Consider the following 20147-nt stretch of genomic DNA (forward strand, 5'->3'; position numbering starts at 1 on the left):
ACTAGATTATCATTAATTGCTACAAATTCGAATAAGCTGGAACTGCTCATCGTTGAACCTGTGTACTGCAAACGTCATTCTTTCTGCGCGTGACACTTTCATCAGTGGCACTACCTCAAGGGGAAAATATATAGGCGACGTTTCGAGCAATGGATCTTCATAGTAGAGAGATTGTGTGCGTTATAGAATGTTCTACTATTATTCACTGAATCTCTGCAGCGTCTCTACCTCTCTGCGTAGAAGGAGGAGGTCCATTGCCCCATACGTTTCCGATTATACAAATGTTGTGTTTTTTTATCTTTTTTGGCCAGCGTGTCATGGGTTCTTGTCATGCGTGTTCCTGCGCAGCACTGCCTATGCAGTGTCACACGTTTCTTGTTGCCGCTGCTGCTGTAGTGTACATCTGGACGTGTTTCGATTTAAAGCTTTCGTGACTGCAGGGATTCATCTTCTTGGTTCTTTCGGTAAAGTCACGTAGAAGGGAAATAATAAAATAATAAAAATAAAACATAATAAATTATTATGTTTTACTTTTAAACATAATAATAATTTATTATGTTTTATTTTTATTATTTTATTATTTCCCTTCTACGTGACTTTACCGAAAGAGCCAAGAAGATCTGGACGTGTCTTTGCCCTCGTTCGTTTGAACGCGAAAGAGGGTATTCCTTCACGTCACTCTTTATTCCTGCATCGATTTCTCGCTCAATTACAGGGAATTACTCGCACCTGGGACGCGGTGGACAACCTGAGGTCTCATAACCTCGTCCCCCAGGGGAGAGCCGCTCGCAAGCGTCCTCGCCGGGCAGGGTGTCCGTCTGCGGCTTAAGCCGACCAGCAGGTCGAGACAATTTGGGATCATCATCCTCTTGACAACAAGAACACTTCATCCGCTGAGGGATCGGGCACTGTAATAAAAAAATCGCTTTAGGAAATAAAAAATATATAAAAAGAGGAAAAGGAAATCGTTTGTATAAAAGAAGTAAAGTGCGGGTAGTGGTGCTGGCGAGACCGGGAGGCTATTACATCCCTGATATCATCGCCTCGTGTGGATCAAGTGCTAAGCTCGGCCGATTCCCCCGTGAGCAGCACCTAAGCCACCGCGAACACTCACGTGCTGATTAAGTACTTCGTAGTAGCCCTTTGCGAAGCCACTGATGAAACTTCATTTTTCATCTCCCTGCCGCTTTGTGGGGGGCGAGCCATTTCCCGGCGAGGACCTGAGGATGAGTTCATCGAGCGGCGGTCAGAACATCCGGCGGCGTCCCGTGCGCATCTCCCCACCACTTCCATCTCCGCCTGCACCGCCTCCATCGCCGCGCCTGCAGCCGCCACCACCGCCACCGCCGTTGCTGCTGCTGGCGGCGGCGGTGGTGGTGGCGGCCGCGCTGGCGTCGCTGGCCGACGCTCAGGAAATGGTCTCCTACTCCCGCTCCATCCGCATCGAGGGCAACGTCTCCATCGGCGGGCTCTTCCCCGTGCACGCGCGCGGGCCGGGCGGCCTGTCGCCGTGCGGAGACATCAAGAAGGAGAAGGGCGTCCAGCGGCTGGAGGCCATGCTGTACGCGCTGGACCGCATCAACGCCGACCCCGAGATCCTGCCCAACGTGACGCTGGGCGCGCGCGTGCTCGACACGTGCTCGCGCGACACGCACGCCCTGGAGCAGTCGCTCACCTTCGTGCAGGCGCTCCTCGAGAGGGATTCGTCCGACGTGCGCTGCACCAACGGCGACCCGGTGACGTTCGCCAAGCCGGAGCGCATCGCCGGCGTGGTTGGAGCGGCCGCCAGCCCCGTCTCGATCATGGTGGCCAACATGCTGCGCCTCTTCCAGGTGAGGGTCCGGCCCAGGCGTGGCCGATCGTGGCGAGTTTGTGGCGCCGAGCGAGCTGGCCGCGTCGCTGGCCGCGATCGTCCTCTCTCTCAGTGCGCCCGCTCGCTCAGGGCCGACCAAGGGAGATTAGTGCGGAACATTAAGTATTAGCAGTTTGAAGGATATTTATCAAACGGATTAGTTTGATGTTGGTCGTGTCCGTCGTAATGACCTGCATCATTTATTCAGCCATGTAGTTGTTGTAAGAGATTGGTGCCAGAAAAAATGTGCACTACTGGAGGATATTGCCACTACATACCACTCACTTTATCAACCCTAAGGGAATAAAGGGCTGAGAGTCGTCCCCTGTAGGTAGTAATATATATTTTTAATTGTTTAGAAAATTCAAATTTTACGTCAGGTGTTAATATCGTGGCGCTTTGAGTGCCAGATTTTCACCAGAAAACGCCACACATATAAACAAATAAAAATGTACTTGACTGAGAATTTAACTCCCAACCTTTGATTCCTCACATGCTCGCTCTCACCGCTCTGATCGATAATTTGAAGACGCACAACGGCACTGCAGCTATATATATATAAAACGGCCACAGTTGAGCAGCTATGCTCGGCATCAGCAACAACAAAAACACTGACGATACAATCCGTCATTTAATCCAGAGTGCGAGCCGCTAAGTGTGACACACCTAGCTGCGGAGATAAACAACGCTGCATTATTGACGACTTCTCCAGCCGTACATACGCACGATGCCCCGATGCTCATTGGCTCACCTCTCCGTGTTGCTGCTGCTGGGAACATTAGTGCTCAATGACTCCGGTTGAGAAATGCGATATGATAGCCAAGGGCTTGTATATCTGAAGACCTTGGTATTTTACTTCACATATATATGGAGAAGCGTGCATATATGTGGAGACGTAGTGATAATAATAATGGTTTATAAACATTTGTCAATCAACTGCTGCATGAAGGCCCCCCACCCCACGCCATGTCAGTTATGGGTGTTGTTTGACCATACTTCACCACACTGGACAATGTAGGTTGGTGAAGTGGGGAGAACAGAACTGATTCATACTGGTAGGAACCCACTGGTTCCACCAGCCCACAAGGGATGATTGTGACCGTCCGTCCGTCGTGCAGGGAGGGGCTGGGTGGGGAGGGAGGGGCTCGGTGGGGAGGGGAGGGAGGGGCTGGGTGGGGAGGGTGGGGAGAGGCTGGGTGGGGAGGGAGGGGCTGGGTGGGGAGGGTGGGGAGAGGCTTGGTGGGGAGGGGCTGGGTGGGGAGGGTGGGGCTGGGTGGGGGGTGGGAGGGGTGGGGCTGGGTGGGGAGGGGCTGGTCACCCCGTGGTGCCCTTATAAAACTCAACGTTTAACCTACTCACGCCGGCTTGTGCCCGCCCTCACAGTCGGGCATATTTGCGGAATACACCACGCCGCCGTTGACCCTGGCCATTGACCGAGCAACCCAACGTTCCTACCAGCTCCCTCCGCAGGAATGTGTTCTATCACTCACCACTGATCTTAGCCATGGCTGAGAATCTAACTCAGATCACCTTGATCAGAGCACAATAGGATTTGCAATATCGTCATAATTATCATCATCATCTTCGGCCATCATCAATGCACTGTTTGATGAAGGCATCCCAAACCACCTTCATCTCTCATGATACTGCCATCTAATAATCCACCTAGCACCTGCACAGGAACTGATTTCAATTTGTTATGTGCAGACAGTAAACCCTTCTTATCCAAATTTATAGGGGGACACTGTACGTGATTCCTATAATTAGTTGGATTAATTTGCATTATTTCTACTTTCAACTGAGCATAATCACAGATAATGTAATTTCTGTTGCCATCACTCATGGAATTATTTTTCTTATCCTTGAAAAGGCTCGGATTATACAATGCCATCGCTGTTGCTGTTGGGTCACTCCCTCTTGTTTGAGCAAATTTCTCTGATCAGAGCAAAAACAACTTTGCCAGGGAAGTTCAAGGTCGCACTTCTTACCCACAAGACATCTCGCAGAATGTGAAGACTGGAGTACTTCCGGGATGCCACTTGTGGCTGACTCGTCGACACCATTAGGAATATGAAGAACTTCCTGACTCTTCCGGATCACATTTTCTATGTCACATCTTGTACAATGCGCGGATCATTGAGTGTGCACAAACGGCATCAAGCGTGTAAAATAGTAATTTTCATGAAAAAAAACACTCGTTTTACTGCCTAGGGGATGTGAACAAGTAACAATACCAATCTCTTGCCCAGGAACATTTTGACTGATTCTCCAAAACTCTCCTTCTGGTCCTGTTTGGAATCGTTTGGCCAATTTATTCACGGATGGGCATTTGGCACGTGTAGACTGAATTATCCATAGAAAGCTCACACACGGGAGTATGACCAATCCGTTTGACATTTTAGAGTTATAAACACAAATGCAGAGGGTTCGCGAACCCCATCTGACATCATCAGCGATATTCATATTCGATGTCTTTTTGAAACAATGCAATGGACATACATTGCATTTCACAGGCATCCACGCTTGACACGATACAATTTCAATGTTTATAGCATTGAAATGTGACCACATCTCAGGATATGATATAAAAAATGTTTATCTATTATAGGCAAATTAACAAACGGAGTTCTTAAGTGTCAACTTGACCATGGTGCCAGCAGAGGAAAAGGAGAGACCTCCCTCCCACTGGGTGATGGTCGATTGGGGGCTTCGATAAAGAAAAAAGCGCCATGGTTGCTGGAGCGGAGAGAGCGCGCGCGTGTGGAATTGGCGTCGAGGTAAGCAGTGGGGGCGAGTCCACGGAGGATCTTTAAAACAGTTAGCGCAATGCTAAAATTGATCCAGCATTGGATTGGGAGGCAGTGGGGGGATTGAGGTGTCGGGGTGCCGTGATCTCAGTTACGGGTGCGATCGAAAAGTCTCGCAGCGGAATGTTGTATCATTCGGAGTTTTGGAGGCGCCCGCCCAAACTGGAGCGCTCCTAGGACTCGGGGTGAGCAACCTCCTTTGCTGAAAATGTGAAGCCACGTGTGGGGTTTGTGCCGTTGATGGAAATCTGCGTCAGAGAGCGGCTACTGCGCTCTGCAAAGTTTTCATTTCCCCCCAGTAGGCACCTCGCACCGCGTTTTCTGGCACACGACTCGCCACACTTTGCGAGTTGTGTGCAAATTGAGCGGAGTCGAAGAGGAAGCGTTTTAAGTGCATTTCATCACTTATATTGGGTCCGTTTAAGCAAGGTTGTGCTCACACATTCACCTGTGGCTCACTGCTTGTTAAGAGCATGAGATTCGTTCACGATGGGGGAGAGTGACGTGGACACAACGAGACGTGTGTGTGTGCTCATTCAGCAAGCATATCCATCACAATTAAGCGTACCCGGTTGAGGCAGAGTATCTAACTTTGTGTGTTTTTGCAGGGTGAGGTGTTTGGGATAATTGTTTGTAAAGAGGACTGCATCCATACTAATTAAACTTTGATTGGGCCATTCATTTATCTAGCAGCTGCATGGGATTATCATGTTGCAAAGGCAGTCAGACAGAATCAATTGGGATGCCATGCAGTGTGTGTTTATAAACCCAGCAGAGAAATTGTCTGGCTGAAATATTGATCTGGAATGTGAAATGACCAGAGCAGAAGATGATACATTCCTGGACATAACACGTACCTCTATGTGTTCTCTTTTCATAGGCCTGGCTAATGTTTGTTGTATTTACCCTGTTTCATGCACTGTGGATGTACCTTCCAGAATATATAATTTTGGTTGTGATAAAATATTTAGAGCTCAGCTTGAGAAAGTTTGTATTATTATTATTTTTTACAAAGTTTGTTATTGCTCTTGTAATGGACGTGGATAGGTTTTGCCAAATGGCAACGAAGCATTGTAAATGTACAACACGTACGTTTATTTTTTCTGCTTTCATGAAGTATATTTTAATCATGTTGTAAAATGTCACCGCTGAAGAGTGAAACTCATATAATAACCATTGGACGTAATAAAGGGTGTATTTTGGGTTGTGGATAATATTTGTTTGCGAAAGCCTACGTGTTTACATAACCATTGGATTACTTTATTTTATATATTTAGAAGTTCCTCATAGAATATTGCATGCATTAATACACTATACAATGCAATGCGATCACATTTTTGTATTTGTTTTCTATGTGTATTTGAATACAACTGCATCTCAAGAAGCTTTGTAAAAAAAAAACAGAATATGTTATTTATGAGAACATGTATAAGTTGAATAACACCGAATGGGTAGGAGAACAGCCAGTGATACGTATCAGAGAAAAGGGAAGTATTGAGCCTGGACTGGAACAGGGGTAGTAATTCAGCAGCATGAAATGTGAAAGCAGTAGGGAATTCATATTGCAGCAGGTCAAGTGAGTGTTTCGTCAGGAAGGTTTCGTTGCTTGGGAAGGAGAGCTACACGAGAGGGATAGACCCATGACCATGTTTTGTTGTTGTTGTTGGGGTTAGATCGTGTACATATGAATGTGCCGTTAACCCGCCACCATCCGGCACAGCCGATGACTAAGCGTTGTCACGTGCACAAAACGTGCCAATTCGTTACTACTTACAGCGCACCGGTGTGCTGGAGAGTAAACTCGCAATGTTTACAATTTGAGTATGGCGGGTTAACGGCACATTTATACTGACGCGATTTAACCCCAACGCTCCTTTATTGTGGATAATATTGGTTGCAAAAGCCTGCTACGTGGGAAACTGAAGAGAGGTCAAATAGGCACGGGACCATTGAAGTTCAACGTTCGAACAGCTTTGCGTTGGTCAACGTAATTTATTGACACATTGATTTGATATCAACATCTGCCTCTTATGTTTCACTTAATCGACCTGAACGGAAGTTACAAATGCCAATTACATTTTATCCAACGGCAAACTGATTAATAATGACAATCGACACGTTTCGTGCAGCAAAGCCAGAATTGTGTCGTGTGAACTCTTTTTTTCCAGCGGGCCCGGCAGCTCCGAAACGAGCGGCCAGCTCCTCTGTACGTGTGATGATGAGACCAGCTACGGCACTTTTAAATCCAAATCGAAAACTCATTTATTCGGAACGGCTTGATGTGTTGAGTTTATTGTCCTCTCCCCTCACCGCAGCACCTCCGGTCAGCATGGTTGGCGACGTGCGGCGGTGCGAAAGAAGTTCAGCGTGCATACGTACACAGTGCTCATTCATGAGCCGGGATAACTCCCAAAATCCACAGTGTTCCAGCAACCTACTTACTGTGCTACCCATGGAATAGACACCATCTAGCTGCTGTGAAGGCGAGTGTCTCCACGCACGATCCACCAATCCGACTTCTGGATCACAGCCGTGCGTCACGGGCTACGCACAGCGACCATTCTTTACTTTTGTCTGTCGAAACCGAGGTACGTGGGCCGTTTATAAAAGTGGCACGGCATGTGCGCGCATGCCGTGCAAATGCACGCAAGCCCGTGTGCATCCCTCACTGCCTTCGCTGGTAGCCAATGGGTGATGTCTTGCTGCTGCTGTGTAATGGTACAAACAGCCGGCCTGAACGCAGAGAGATAGCGCTCACAATTGTTTTTTTTACAGAGTGGTTGGGGCTTCGCTTTGTAACGTACAGCAGCTTCCCCGCCGTAAAGTTCCCACGTCGAGAAAGCTCCCTTTGTGCGTGACGCGAGATGTACGACCCTGTAAAGGCTCGGGGTCATCTTTCCAAGACGCTCGAATCACAATGTCGTGCCTGTGTGTGGAGGCACTCAGGGATCCATATCGTCACCGCTTTGGTTCTTCACAGAAGACCCTCGTCGATAATGTGCGGCTGACGTTGATGAAGCTTTTCAGTTGCTAGAGGAAAAACAAAAACTCCAGCCACGTGTATAATTGAGACCACGGTGGGATAAATGTCACAAATAATATTTGTTTTTCATCACGTGACTGAAAATCGTCTCCCATCTGCATGAGTCCTCCAATCTACCGAACTTCACGGAGTCAGAGGCTATTGTTTTTGCGGTGGCTGTTGTTTTGTATCCAATTGCAGTGTTGTATTTCATTCGTTGAAGCGCGTATGTGCATGCAGTGAACAATCGTTTGTAGAGATAAAAGTCATTGAACAATGTTCCTCTGTAAAATTGAGCATTTATAAAGGTTTTCTGACATCAATCCCGATGATTAAATCTGCTTATAGAACGGATCTTTATACAGAAATACATTGAGTGGGCCATAGCAGGCTATTCTAAAAACCACAACTGCGTACAATGAGACTCTTTTTTATATTAATCATGTTGGGGTATGCTATTGGCAGGTCGTAATTATCCGTAAAAATAAATACTGATATCTCAACAATGAGCCATGTATATATGGGAATAATAGAGTACATTTACTGCTACTTCTGTGTCATAAAACGCAGGAAATATCATAAATGTAACACTTTTATTGTTACTGATTTGTGGTTAATTGTAGATGTTAGGATGTATTTTCTGCCATTTTAGGTCACTCCTGTTATCCGTGAAAAAAGTACACAATATGAATAATTCATTCTTGGATAATGAGATTTTTCACAGATCACTTGGGTGCCACATATGATCGGAGTTGCATGCAATAAGGCCATGGATACGAGGGGTTTGCCGGTACATTTAAATATCACCCACAACATTAGAAATGTTAGTACTCAGAGATAGGGAATGAATATTAAGGGGACTCCATGTTTTTTACACCAACGTTGTTTTTCTGCAGTCATCGACGATGTATGCTGAGACTGTCAAGCCAGAGCCCTTGAGAAGCAGTTTGAAATGAGTGGCTGCCCAAATTCCAACACACGAACTCAGCGGTGCTCAATGGCGGAGCCAGGATTTTCAGGTGGGGGGGGGGGCAACCCCTCCAGCAATGAAAAACGATAGGAGTTGTTAGTAGGTAAGGACTTGTCCCTTGTTTTTTATTCGACGCGTGTGCGGCGATGGCACAGCCATCGATCGAGGGTCGAATTCGAACCGTGTGTGATCGGCATCGCACTCGCTGAAGGTGAATGCCTTCAGAGAAGCCGTGTTCTGTATACGCAACTACGCACAATTATGTGAGTCCTTATAACTACTTTGCCGTTACTTATTGCCAATTATGGACTCAGACTATTGTGGCAGTGGGGGTCTAAAAATGCCGATGTATTACTAATAAACCCCAACGAAATCCCTAATTTTGATCGGATCATTGGGGGGGGCACGTGCCACCCCCCCCACTGACTCGGCCAGTGGCAGTACCCACTCGACGCTCTGACGTGGCCATTTATGAGCATCTTGTGCCAACAGATGGCCTCTTAAAATCGTATAATAAAAACATTATGAAATACTATCTAAATACTAACACTCGTGAATTCATTGATTTGAAACAATGATGATGATCACTGCTGGTCTTGCTGGTTTCGTTGCGAGTCCCTGTGTGTTATGTGACCTCTCGTGCCACTCACAAGAAATCGCTTTAGATTTACAGAACGTAAACATCAACAGTGTCAAAGAAAACTGAACTTTTTGCTAACACTGTATCAAAGATAGTAAACTATTGAAAAGTAATATCTCATCCATAATACAGGTTTTTTTGGGTTAGATCACGTAAATATCTAACCAAAATAAACCTGTATTTTAGATGATATTGGTCGCGAAAGCCTATGTGTTAAACCTTAATATTTCTTATCGCTTGTTAATAATTCAACAATTGTTTAGAAGTTTTGACTGAATAGTTTGAATATCACACAGCATACGTTGCTTCAAAATAATCACAGAATTCCAGCCCATTGGCAGTTTTCTGCAGATTAAGGCAAACTTTTTCGCATTATTTTGTCCAAAACTTCCGACATGACATCGATATATCATCATGCTGGTGTTATAGTAAAGATACATAATTTAGAAAAACTGCATTGATACAGAAAAAAAAATCACTGCATGATATAGTACCATAGCTAAAAATTGCACCCACACTGACTTCGATAAATAGGTTCCATGCTGTATATTCTTAGGTTTTTTCGGTAAAGTCACGTAGGTAAAAAATTGAAATTAAAATTAATAAAAGTAAAATAAAAATAAAATAAAAATCACGACGTTTCGATTGCAACACAAGCAATCATCATCAGGTATAAATGAATTAATTTTATTTTTTTACCTACGTGACTTTACCGAAAAACCTAAGAATATGAATCCTTGCAGTCACGAAAGCTTCAAATCCATGCTGTATGCGTGTATTTTTTATATAACAGCAGCTTAATTTATCCTACTGTCCCTTGTTCATTCGTTTTTTTTACGGCTGTAATGCAATGCAAATTTAGTTTCTCATGCATGCAAATTACTTTGCATCTCTAGGTAATGTCCGCATATTAAAATTAGTTTTGGGCAGTGCTCATTTCCAAAACGAGTGATAGAAATTCCATATTTTTATGGCAGGGCCATGTTTATTCATAGGGAAACAACCATTAACTTCTGATACTGTCGTAATCAACTTACAGTCTCTGAATGGAATTTGAGATCACGACCTGTTGATCGAGTTGATCACACTAACCACGTGCCTGGCAGCTGGATAGGTTTGATTATTTGTAGTTACGGTTGAAAGACAAGGAGTGGAGTACGTTAGGTATACAGTTCAGAAGCAGATGATTGATTGGTCTGGAGATATAGAATTTGACAGTTGGCTGGGGAGTAATCCGTTATTTAAACTTTTTGTATTAAGTTTACTAAATATATTATACCCCAGTGCTGTATATGGAAATAGCTGGGATTGGGTGCACATGTGCACATGTAACCGTTGGTGGACCACACCGATTGGCGAGCCTCGACTCAAACCATTAATTGTGGGATGGATGGTCTGTTACAGCACCACCTGCACACTGCGCTTAAACGAGAAAATTACATTTTTGCAAAATTAATTATAGAAAAGTTAGCTAGGTCTGGTCCAAATGCGAAGTTCGGACTGTTGTTCTGGGCAATCAGTATGCGCTACCATCATGTATTAGTATTGAAATATTCTCTTTACGACCAACTCAGTGTTATACTGCAACCCCAATTCCCACTCTCTTCATTTAATTTCTAGGCGAGAAACTCACCGACATAACATCCCATCAATGGGGATTTAAATGACATCCATGTCACGCCTCTTTACTTCCATGAATTCACCACAAACAATAGTGGTTTTTTCATCTGTTAGAAAGAACATTGTCCTCATAAATGAATGTCCCTATACAACGAGTAGAGTGCCGGGTGGATAAAATACAGCAAGTTGGCACAGTAGAGGGCACAGGTGGTGCATCAGCCAGTCATCTGATTCAGTCGACCCGTGGCACCTGGGTCTGTCCCATGACCTGCCAGCGGGTGTTCGACACTTCACCTGGCCTTAACGTGCACTTAGCCTGGCACAAGCGCCATGGTGTTGTCATCACCACTTCTTGGTGAACGGTGGTTGTTGTTGCAGTGACTCTGTCCATCTAATTATACAGTATATGGATATTTGGTGGGCTCAATGCATGTTAAGCATTGTCCTCAGTACACATAATTATATGTCTGTCTTTAACTTGCTGGCAATGTTTAAAATCAATATTAGGATTATGTTGCAATTTGCAAAACTTGTTTTTTTCCCGCCCGAACATTATTAAGTAATTAAAACATTTGCACAGACCAGTACGGATCTACAGAAATGGCAACTTTTTGTGTTCGATCTCTAAAGTTTGCACAGGTCCAGGATAGTGTACAAGTTAATACATGTGCATTGTTTTTTCTAAGTGTTTTCAAATATTTAGCGACGAAATTGACAGCAAACTACACTGAGAATGACTTTTACGAATTGGGAATTTGAAAATATACACCCTTGAGGTTTGTTAATGGATGGTATTGATGTTTAAGAGGCTGTTAACCCTTGCTCAGATGTGGCTATCATCATCACTGGCGTTGCGTTGTCTCACATTCTTAAGTGCCTTACGCAACGAACGTCGCGATTTATGAACGCAATAGAGTAGGCGCGATGAATTAAGGCTGCTCACACTATCCTCCTTTGCTGATTAATTTAGTGGCAATTTTGAAACTGGTGAGAAATCAAGAGTGAGAGTCCTTTATAAATACTAGGCCGTCTGGAATGCTCTTCCTTCCGACACTGGAAAGTCACTGGAGCTATGTATGCGCTTTCAAATCTCGATTAAAAACTCATTTCTTTAGAACTGTTTTGCATTTAGTTTTTTGTCCGTCACTTGCACCGCCGATTAGCACGGTTGGCTACGTATGGTGTGAAATAAGTTAGACATAAATTTCGATTTAAAGCTTTCGTGCCTGCAGGGATTCATCCTCGTGGTTCTTTCGGTAAAGTCACGTAAAACATTATAATATAGTTTAATTTTTATTATTTTATTATTTCCCTTCTACGTGACTTTACCGAAAGAACCAAGAAGATGAAGTTAAACATAGATACAATAGCATACATACTACACGTCCTGCCAGAGAAATGCATAATTTTCACCACAGGTGTTTGACTGCCAAGGGAGATGGCCGTTGCTACAATGCTGGATTGGGCATGGAGATAATATTACTTTTTGTTTGGCTCAGGTTGACCAATGGGGATGAGAACAGCCAAATACTTGAATAAAGACGTCAAGAATTTAAGATGAACCCCCCATTCTCTCCCCCCCCCCCCTGTAAAAACAGAGCTATAATGTTCCACATATATAGCCAACCAGTTAATTACAAGTTGTCCAATACACGTTTAAAACTTAAATAATGAGAAATAAATAAATCTGGCTGTTGCCTGATGAAGCTAGTTGTAATTACTGGCGAAACGTCGTACTCAGATTGTAAATGTTGTGGCTTGGCTCTCCAACATACCGGTGATGCTCTACTAGTGACGAATTGTCCACGTTCTGTTTACGTGACAACTCTTACTAGTTGGCTGTGTCGGGTGGTGGCGGGTTTTAACGACACATTCATATATTTACGCGATCAAATCCAAAACACCTCTATTATGAATCAATTCGTGTTTTAATTCCCATTTTTTCGTGCCAGGGCGATAAGCGCACATCGGTAACAGAATTGTTGTCAAATGCAAACCAATTAGGAACAAATAACAGTACCTAGAAGCCAGCATCCAGGCATATTTAATTTAATAAACACACCACTGTAATCCGCGTGCTTCATGGGCTTTTAGCTCATTACCACAATGCTTAGGTAATCTTATCCACTTTTCTACTAAAATGTAATTCCACAGAAACACAGCATTCTAGCGTTGTGGCCCATATGTTCAATATTATGGGCACGGGTGAGGGATTAGAGAAGCAAATCAAAGCCTCATTCACTCGCATACCTGTGTTCATTAATGCGGAATTACATTTTTTTTGCAATTACTACAATGACAACGTGCGGGATTATGTGCAGTGTAAGTGCAGATTGATGGTTGATCATAGTCATCATCATCCACCCGTCTGCCCACTTCCCCAATTGTCTGTCCATGACAAAGCATGCGTGCTCTCCTCCTTTGTATTCAACATCGGCATTGATTTTTTTTTCCTCCGACAAACACGATAGTCTTGGTGTTGGCCAGCATATCCCAAGGCCAATGTGGCTGCTGTTTGTTTTCAATTGAAAGTGCTTTTTTTAAAATATCTGTTTTGTTCAACATGGACACTTAAGATTATCATCATGATCATCACCATGAGTAACAACATCATCGTCAACAATAATCAATCATCATAATCCATTATCATCTTTCTATCCATCAATTATGAAGCATAATCATCATCCCTGATCATCTTCATCCTCCATCTATCCATCATCAGTCATAATTATCATACATAATTATTAATCATCACGCATTGTTATTTTAAGCTCCGCACAGTCAGATTCAAAAGACACCTTTTGTCTGGCACAGACATCACTCGAAAAGTATTTAACTCACGACTTGCTCATTGTTTCCAGCCTTTCTCCCCTTCTTACTTGAGCTATCGGCACCTTGCACCCAACCTACCAAAGCATGGCCCATGCTACCTTGACAGAAATTGTATTCATTGTAAGTTTTTATAGAAATGGGTACCTTGTCCTTTAATTTTTGCAATTTGAAAAAAAAAAATGTATTTCCTAATTTTCATAAATGTATGAAATCAGTATTTGTTTATTGCAGTCTTGCATCATTAAAAGCAAATTTAATATCATGAAATTGTCCATAAGTGACACAAACATCCTTTGAGATATTTGCAGGATCTGTCTGACAGCAATTTTACACTTTGCAGATGAGCAAGTGGTTCACATGGACAGGATTCTTCTTCTTTCATATCGCGTTAGAACAAAGCAACAGGGCTACAAATGTATGTTTAGCGTTCTAAGCCAATTACATTCCATCCGAGGTGGCAGCTGTGTGGAGTCTGCTTGTTCCACCAGAATACAATTGTTGTATTGGGGCAGTCATCAGTGATATTGTTTGCAACATTCACAGTTTGTTAAGTCCTTGATCTTCTATTTATGGGCAGAAATGGGCAGTGGGATGGGTTGAAGTTAGACTAAAATGTGTAAGATTTTTTTTATAATTATATTTTGTAGTCATTGGTAACAGAACTGAAATAACAAACTCACGAGCCTTGGCAACTTGCTTTAATCTCATCAGGCCAGTCAGAGTCAAACCCAAGATGTCAAGTTAGTAGCCGATCCGGTGCTTGGGCAAAGACAAAGCAATTTCCCAATGAGACAAGCTGCCACCACCACTTGTTCTGTTAATCACCGACTGACTGTATCATCACACGGTGAAAGGCCAGTGTTGTGGAAAAAATATTCAAGCATTTTTTTTCGAATTTCACATCATTAATGATTCTCCATCGTTATATCTCAAGAGTGGACACCTTGTTCAAATTTGGAATGTAAATGACTATACGCTTAATTTTCATCTTATTGAGATGGAGATTTTTGTTATTATCCGAGTGTTATGACAAGAAAATGCCACATCTACTTAGAGAAAGAGACTGATGTTCTACTAAAGGCAACCTCCTTTCTATGCAAACACGATTTACAATTAAATGTAATGGTTTGTATGGACTGTGTCATATAATCAGAGGCCACAAACAATAAACCGGTCATCATTAAGAGACACGGTGAAGCCGATACATTATAAATGAAAAAATAATGTTCATCCCTTTGTCAATCGACTGTTGGATGACAGTCTTCCCACATTGTTTTACTCGTGGGAATTGTTTGACGAGAAATACGATTGTTTTAAATTTGATTCACATTCGGCCCGATGGTGTCAAGTATAGTCTCCAACCCTGATCCACTCTCTCTGTGTGGCCTCTCTGTTTACGTATTATGAAGAATGGACACTGCGCAAAACATCACCAATTATATTAATTTTATTTGAAGGGAATGTCAAGGACAAATATGTTCAGGTTTGGTTACGTTTTTTTTACTTTTACATAAGAATCACGATCATTGGCGCGCCGCTGTAGATGCATCTGTGAATCAGCTGTTTTCAAGGCATTTAATATGTCCTGGCCATTCAAACGTCAGGTCGCATTACAGGACACGCCATAATTCACGGGCTGTCATAACACTGGGATTCCCCCAGGATATAGCACAGGTTAGCATTCCCAGCACACATGAACACAGGCCCTGTCTCAAATCCTCATTAATTCTCATTACCGGCCTTCGCATGGCTGGGCAGAAGGCATTTCTGCTAAACCCAAAACAATCAAGCTTTGGAGGAGTTGTATATAGCAGTATCCACGGAGTAGGAGCCAGCCGCATCAATGTTCTGCACCCACTAGAATAAAATAAACTCGGTAAAACTAGGCCTAAATTAAGCACCGAGTAAGGGCAGCCTTCTCAGGTCAACATCGCTCTGTGGTCAGGTTGAACAGTCAGTTGGCTCACCACCGAAACAGTTTTTGCATGGAGTTGACCGATCAATTTCACAAACCACCCAGTAATTTCTTCAGGGAATTGGCAACTGGCATTAAAGTCTCTATATCGTAAATTTACAAGAGTGGGTCATTGTGCGCGCCAGTGTCGTTTGCCGAATTCGACGTTTTGCTTGTAAAATACGGCAAAAAAAGCGACAATTATGGTTGTCCCTTCATTGGTAAAATCGTCAGATGTAGCCAGCAAAGCAGATAAATCATATTTCCCAAAGGGCAGGAGGCTGTTTAAAAGACCTTGGAATTGACACCGCTGTGTAGCTTTTCGCAGTTGTGCTGTATCGTTGAGTTTGTGCTGAAAATGTTTCGTGTTCATTTCCTGAAGAAGATCTCAGCACCTGGGGCGAAACGTCGTGCGTCTTTCTGAAAAACACGCAGTGACGACCAGAAAACACATCGGAGAACTGGCCTTAGCATTGAGTCGGTATCCTGAACACGTTGTAAGATTCTCTTCTAGGTCAAATGTAAAATTATTGCAAGAAAAAACCCCACAATTAATACCAAATAATTTCATATATATAGAGAGGTAAGTAGGGATTTGCAATCTAGAGCGATCACCGGTTTGGTTCCATCTCCCAGCGTGGAAGTTTAAACAACGGTGAAAGTTTCTACCCCGCCCCCCCGACTTATGATTGTTGTTAAATTCGTATTGCCTCTGGTAATGCGTAAAGGTGTTTGCTTGGAGGTGTGCAGCTTGTGATTAGATTTCACCATTTCGGTTATCAGACCAGTAGACAAGACGGGGTGTCACATTTTATGAGGTCACACTCATTAAACACAAAGTTCTCGCCACAAATGAACCACAGTGCCTTGCTTGTCTCGTCATGGAGCATAAACCATCATCACGCAAACTACGGTCGCCATGCTCGCAGCGGATTTTGGCTGGCCATCGAACAAAGTCGGTCACTTCACTGCACGCTTTCACTGCGCTTCTGCGGCCGTCTGGAAAGCTCTTCCTTTCGATATTTGTAAGCCGCTAGGAGCTATGCACTTTCAAATCATCTAGATTGAAAACTTTATTGTGTTTAGTTTCCTGTCCTTTCCCCTGCACCTCCAATTAGCATGGTTGGCTACGTAGAGTGCGAAAGAAGTTCAACATACAGTTGTGCAGTATAAACGGGTCTAGCACAGTATGTTAATTGAGAAATCTGGGTGGAAGTGTAGGCCAACATACCATGTAGAGGGGCTCTCTAGAGTTCTCTCTAGTGGAGGCTCGTCTGCCAGCGGTGGCGAGAGGGAGCAGTTACAAGGCTGCACCTTTACTTGCGTTGGAGTGTTTTTATTTATATTTTATTTGGCCGCTTTGATCCCCCAGTGCGGGAGATGGAACTGCCACGATCGGCACTCACCAAGATGGGGGGTTGGGGGGGTGGTGAGAAATAGAGAATCGCATCTTGATTGTGATTCATGTCCACGTACGGTGCGAGAGAATGTCAACATACGTACGTGACAAATCATCAAATTACCAGCGGGGTGAATTGTTAGCTTCCTCCTTCCAGGTCTGCGGCGGCTTGAGTGTTACCCACTCAAACGTGTGAGTGTTTTCCAAGCACTTCGGCTACCTCCCACACACAAAACGGTCACAGAAGGAAATGGATGAACATCCCCAAAGCAGAATTACTTTACCGGCACCCACCCACCTGACCTTCCATTGACATCCTGATCATCAACCCTTCCGTTCTTCCCCGAGTTGCATATGCTAAAAGACGTTGCCGCCCCCAATGATTCACACTTCATAGCACAATTCACCATTTGTGTGGGATTACAGAGCTCGAGATGGATTACAGTGGTTGAGATGGATTGCAGTGGTTAAAATGGATTAAAGTGGTTGGAGATGGATTACAGCGGTTGGAGATGGATTACAGCGGTTGAGATGGATTAAACTGGTGGAGATGGATTAAAGTGGTTGATATGGATTACAGCGATTGACATGGAATAAAGTGGTTGTGATGGCGTTGTTACGCTGCTCTCAATCTGCCCAACTCGTGCCTTCTGTCCCGTGCTTTACCGAAAAAACCTAAGAATAAGAGGTAAGAGTACCCACACTATACCCCACCGCGCACGGCCCTCCGGTCGTTTCTACTGCTTCGTGGACAGAGGCGGTGTGTGATGCAAACATAAACCCTGCACCGTTGTTTAAACCGCCGCGCCCGGAGATCCAACCGGCGAACTCTGGATTGCAAGTCCAGTGCACTGCTCGCCATCACACCACGGCGGCACCCTCGATGTATACCATTAAGTGGAATATCAAAGAGTGCATAACGCTCACATTAATCCAAGGCCCGTTGAGGTCAAAGAGGAATATTTTATTCAGCCAGATGATTGCCGTGATGATTCTGTGACCTGCGCACGCGAATGCCGCTTGCTTGTGGGAAGCATCTCGTTGCAGAAGTGGATAATTTGTTACGTTTAGTGAGCTTTGCATTTTCATCCCTTTAGGGTGATTTAGGAATGAGCCAGTCGTACATCATTACTGAGCTGCCGCGAAAGCCTTACAAGTACCGTATTATCACAGCTTAAATATGTTCTGAATGCACGTATAGGTGCACGCCTATAATATGCATATTATACATTTACACGTATGAGGTATGTGTTGATAGTTAAATATGGGCACTGAATATTTGGGGCGATAGCATGAATTTTGGTTAACTTGTACAAAAAAAAGTTTTGCTTTAGTCTTGTAAGTTAATGTATACTTTTTCATGTTTTTGTTAGGCCACAAAAATGAACTGTTTTATTGGTGTGTTATTTTAAAAACATATGTAGTTATTATATTTTAAGGGTCATATTCAGTGGTGCAGCACCCCTGTTTAATAATGTACTGACTCACAATAAAAACTTTAGAAGTACAAATCCTTGTCTTAAGTCAACTCGGTCCTTATTTTCTCTGGGTTCAGTAACGTGGATATGACTCCAGTGACTCAGAGCCTCGAATGAAGATTGACGTTACTGCACACTTTATCTCAAGACGGAGGCACTTTGAAATTGGATTGATGATGATTTTGTGAATTGTATCGTTAGCATAATTTGATGAGACAATGTCATTAATATTCAAGTAGCAATTCAAGCCCCTCACAATTCAATAGATATTCAAAATTTTAGATCACAATTCCATTTAAAATTCAAATAGAAAAATGACATTTCGGTGTAGGGCACAATTCACTGTCTGTATTGAATTACATTTGGTTGAGATGGCTTTTATGGAGGGTGTAACGGGTTCCATTACATGAAGCATATATGAATAAAAAATTATAATGGATTCTTACATGCCCAATTTGATGAATCTACCGTGCGCATACAAATACATTTTTATCGATAAATTGGTGCTACGCTAACCAGCGAGGAAATAAGCACAGGCCACAAAAAACATGTGTGATTTAAGACAAATAAATGGGTCTCTTGTACCCTATTGAGCACAATAGTATTTCATTGCGCCTGAATAATAGCAGTCACTTATTTGCAAACATAAACAAGTTGGGTGGTGGCTCCCGCAGGGATGACACCAGATTGACAGTCGTGTCACCGGTGCATCTCATTAGCACATTCATCAAGCTTGCTCATGTGAAAGAATACATTATATGAAAGCCACAAAATCAATTGCCATTACTTGTGCATATAGAGTTTTGCATGCATATATACACACAGGTAAATCTTCATATAAATGACTAAATGCACAAACTATTGTTGTTAAATGGACAACAAAGAAGACTTTATTTTGGCCAGAATCCATTTCTAAACAATATTCTGAGATGACACGCACTCGTACACGTTAAAAGCGAAGACCCATGCAGCGCTTTTGATTTTAAAAAAATCCCCAAATTTCTAGCAGCAGTTGGTGTGGCCAGCACCGTGCTCACCTACTTCGGTGATCTCAGTGCTGCTATTTAAACACTACGACAGTTCTTGAGGCCACCTAGACTCAGGGGAGGCCCAGAATTAGTTTCAGACATCACTTAGCATTGATGGTCGCCATAGCGACGAATCAAACTCAGGTAGTTACAAAATTAGTGCAGTACGTGAAACACTGCACCCACACACTAAGGTCACCTGGATAGCTGAATAGACTGTCAGTTCAAGTGTGGTGGGTGAGCATCTATTAAGGCCGGTGTGGCACTCGAGGAGATGTTGTGAGCAGCACCTCTCATGGTCAACCTTACTTGATTTATCTTGGCTTTGCGTTACACTCCATGGGAAATTACTTCACTAACTAATCATAGGGATCATGAATATGCATTGGTAAGTGTTTTTCATGAGACATAAATCTGTTTGGAACGAACCCTGCCAGGAGAGCAAAGCTGGTAGACATCCAGGCTCTCATTTTTGGTGGCCTTAAACAAAAAAAAACGTGGCCTTTCATTATTTATATTGCTGTATGGCAGAGACCCGACGATAT

General features: G+C 43.4%; 1 protein-coding gene across 1 annotated transcript in view; it reads left to right on the top strand.

The window, feature by feature from the left end:
- Positions 1–718: 718 nt before the first annotated feature.
- The window catches only part of LOC144729950 (metabotropic glutamate receptor 8-like), a 248734-nt gene continuing 229305 nt past the window's right edge, over positions 719–20147 (top strand). Inside the window, exon 1 of the mRNA XM_078610378.1 lies at positions 719–1832. Coding sequence (XP_078466504.1) covers positions 1158–1832 — 675 coding nt within the window. The 5' untranslated portion in view covers positions 719–1157. The remainder of the gene's footprint in view (positions 1833–20147) is intronic.

The sequence above is a fragment of the Lampetra planeri genome, chromosome 34, assembly GCF_965212315.1.
Source record: "Lampetra planeri chromosome 34, kcLamPlan1.2.h2, whole genome shotgun sequence".
Lineage (NCBI taxonomy): Eukaryota > Metazoa > Chordata > Hyperoartia > Petromyzontiformes > Petromyzontidae > Lampetra > Lampetra planeri.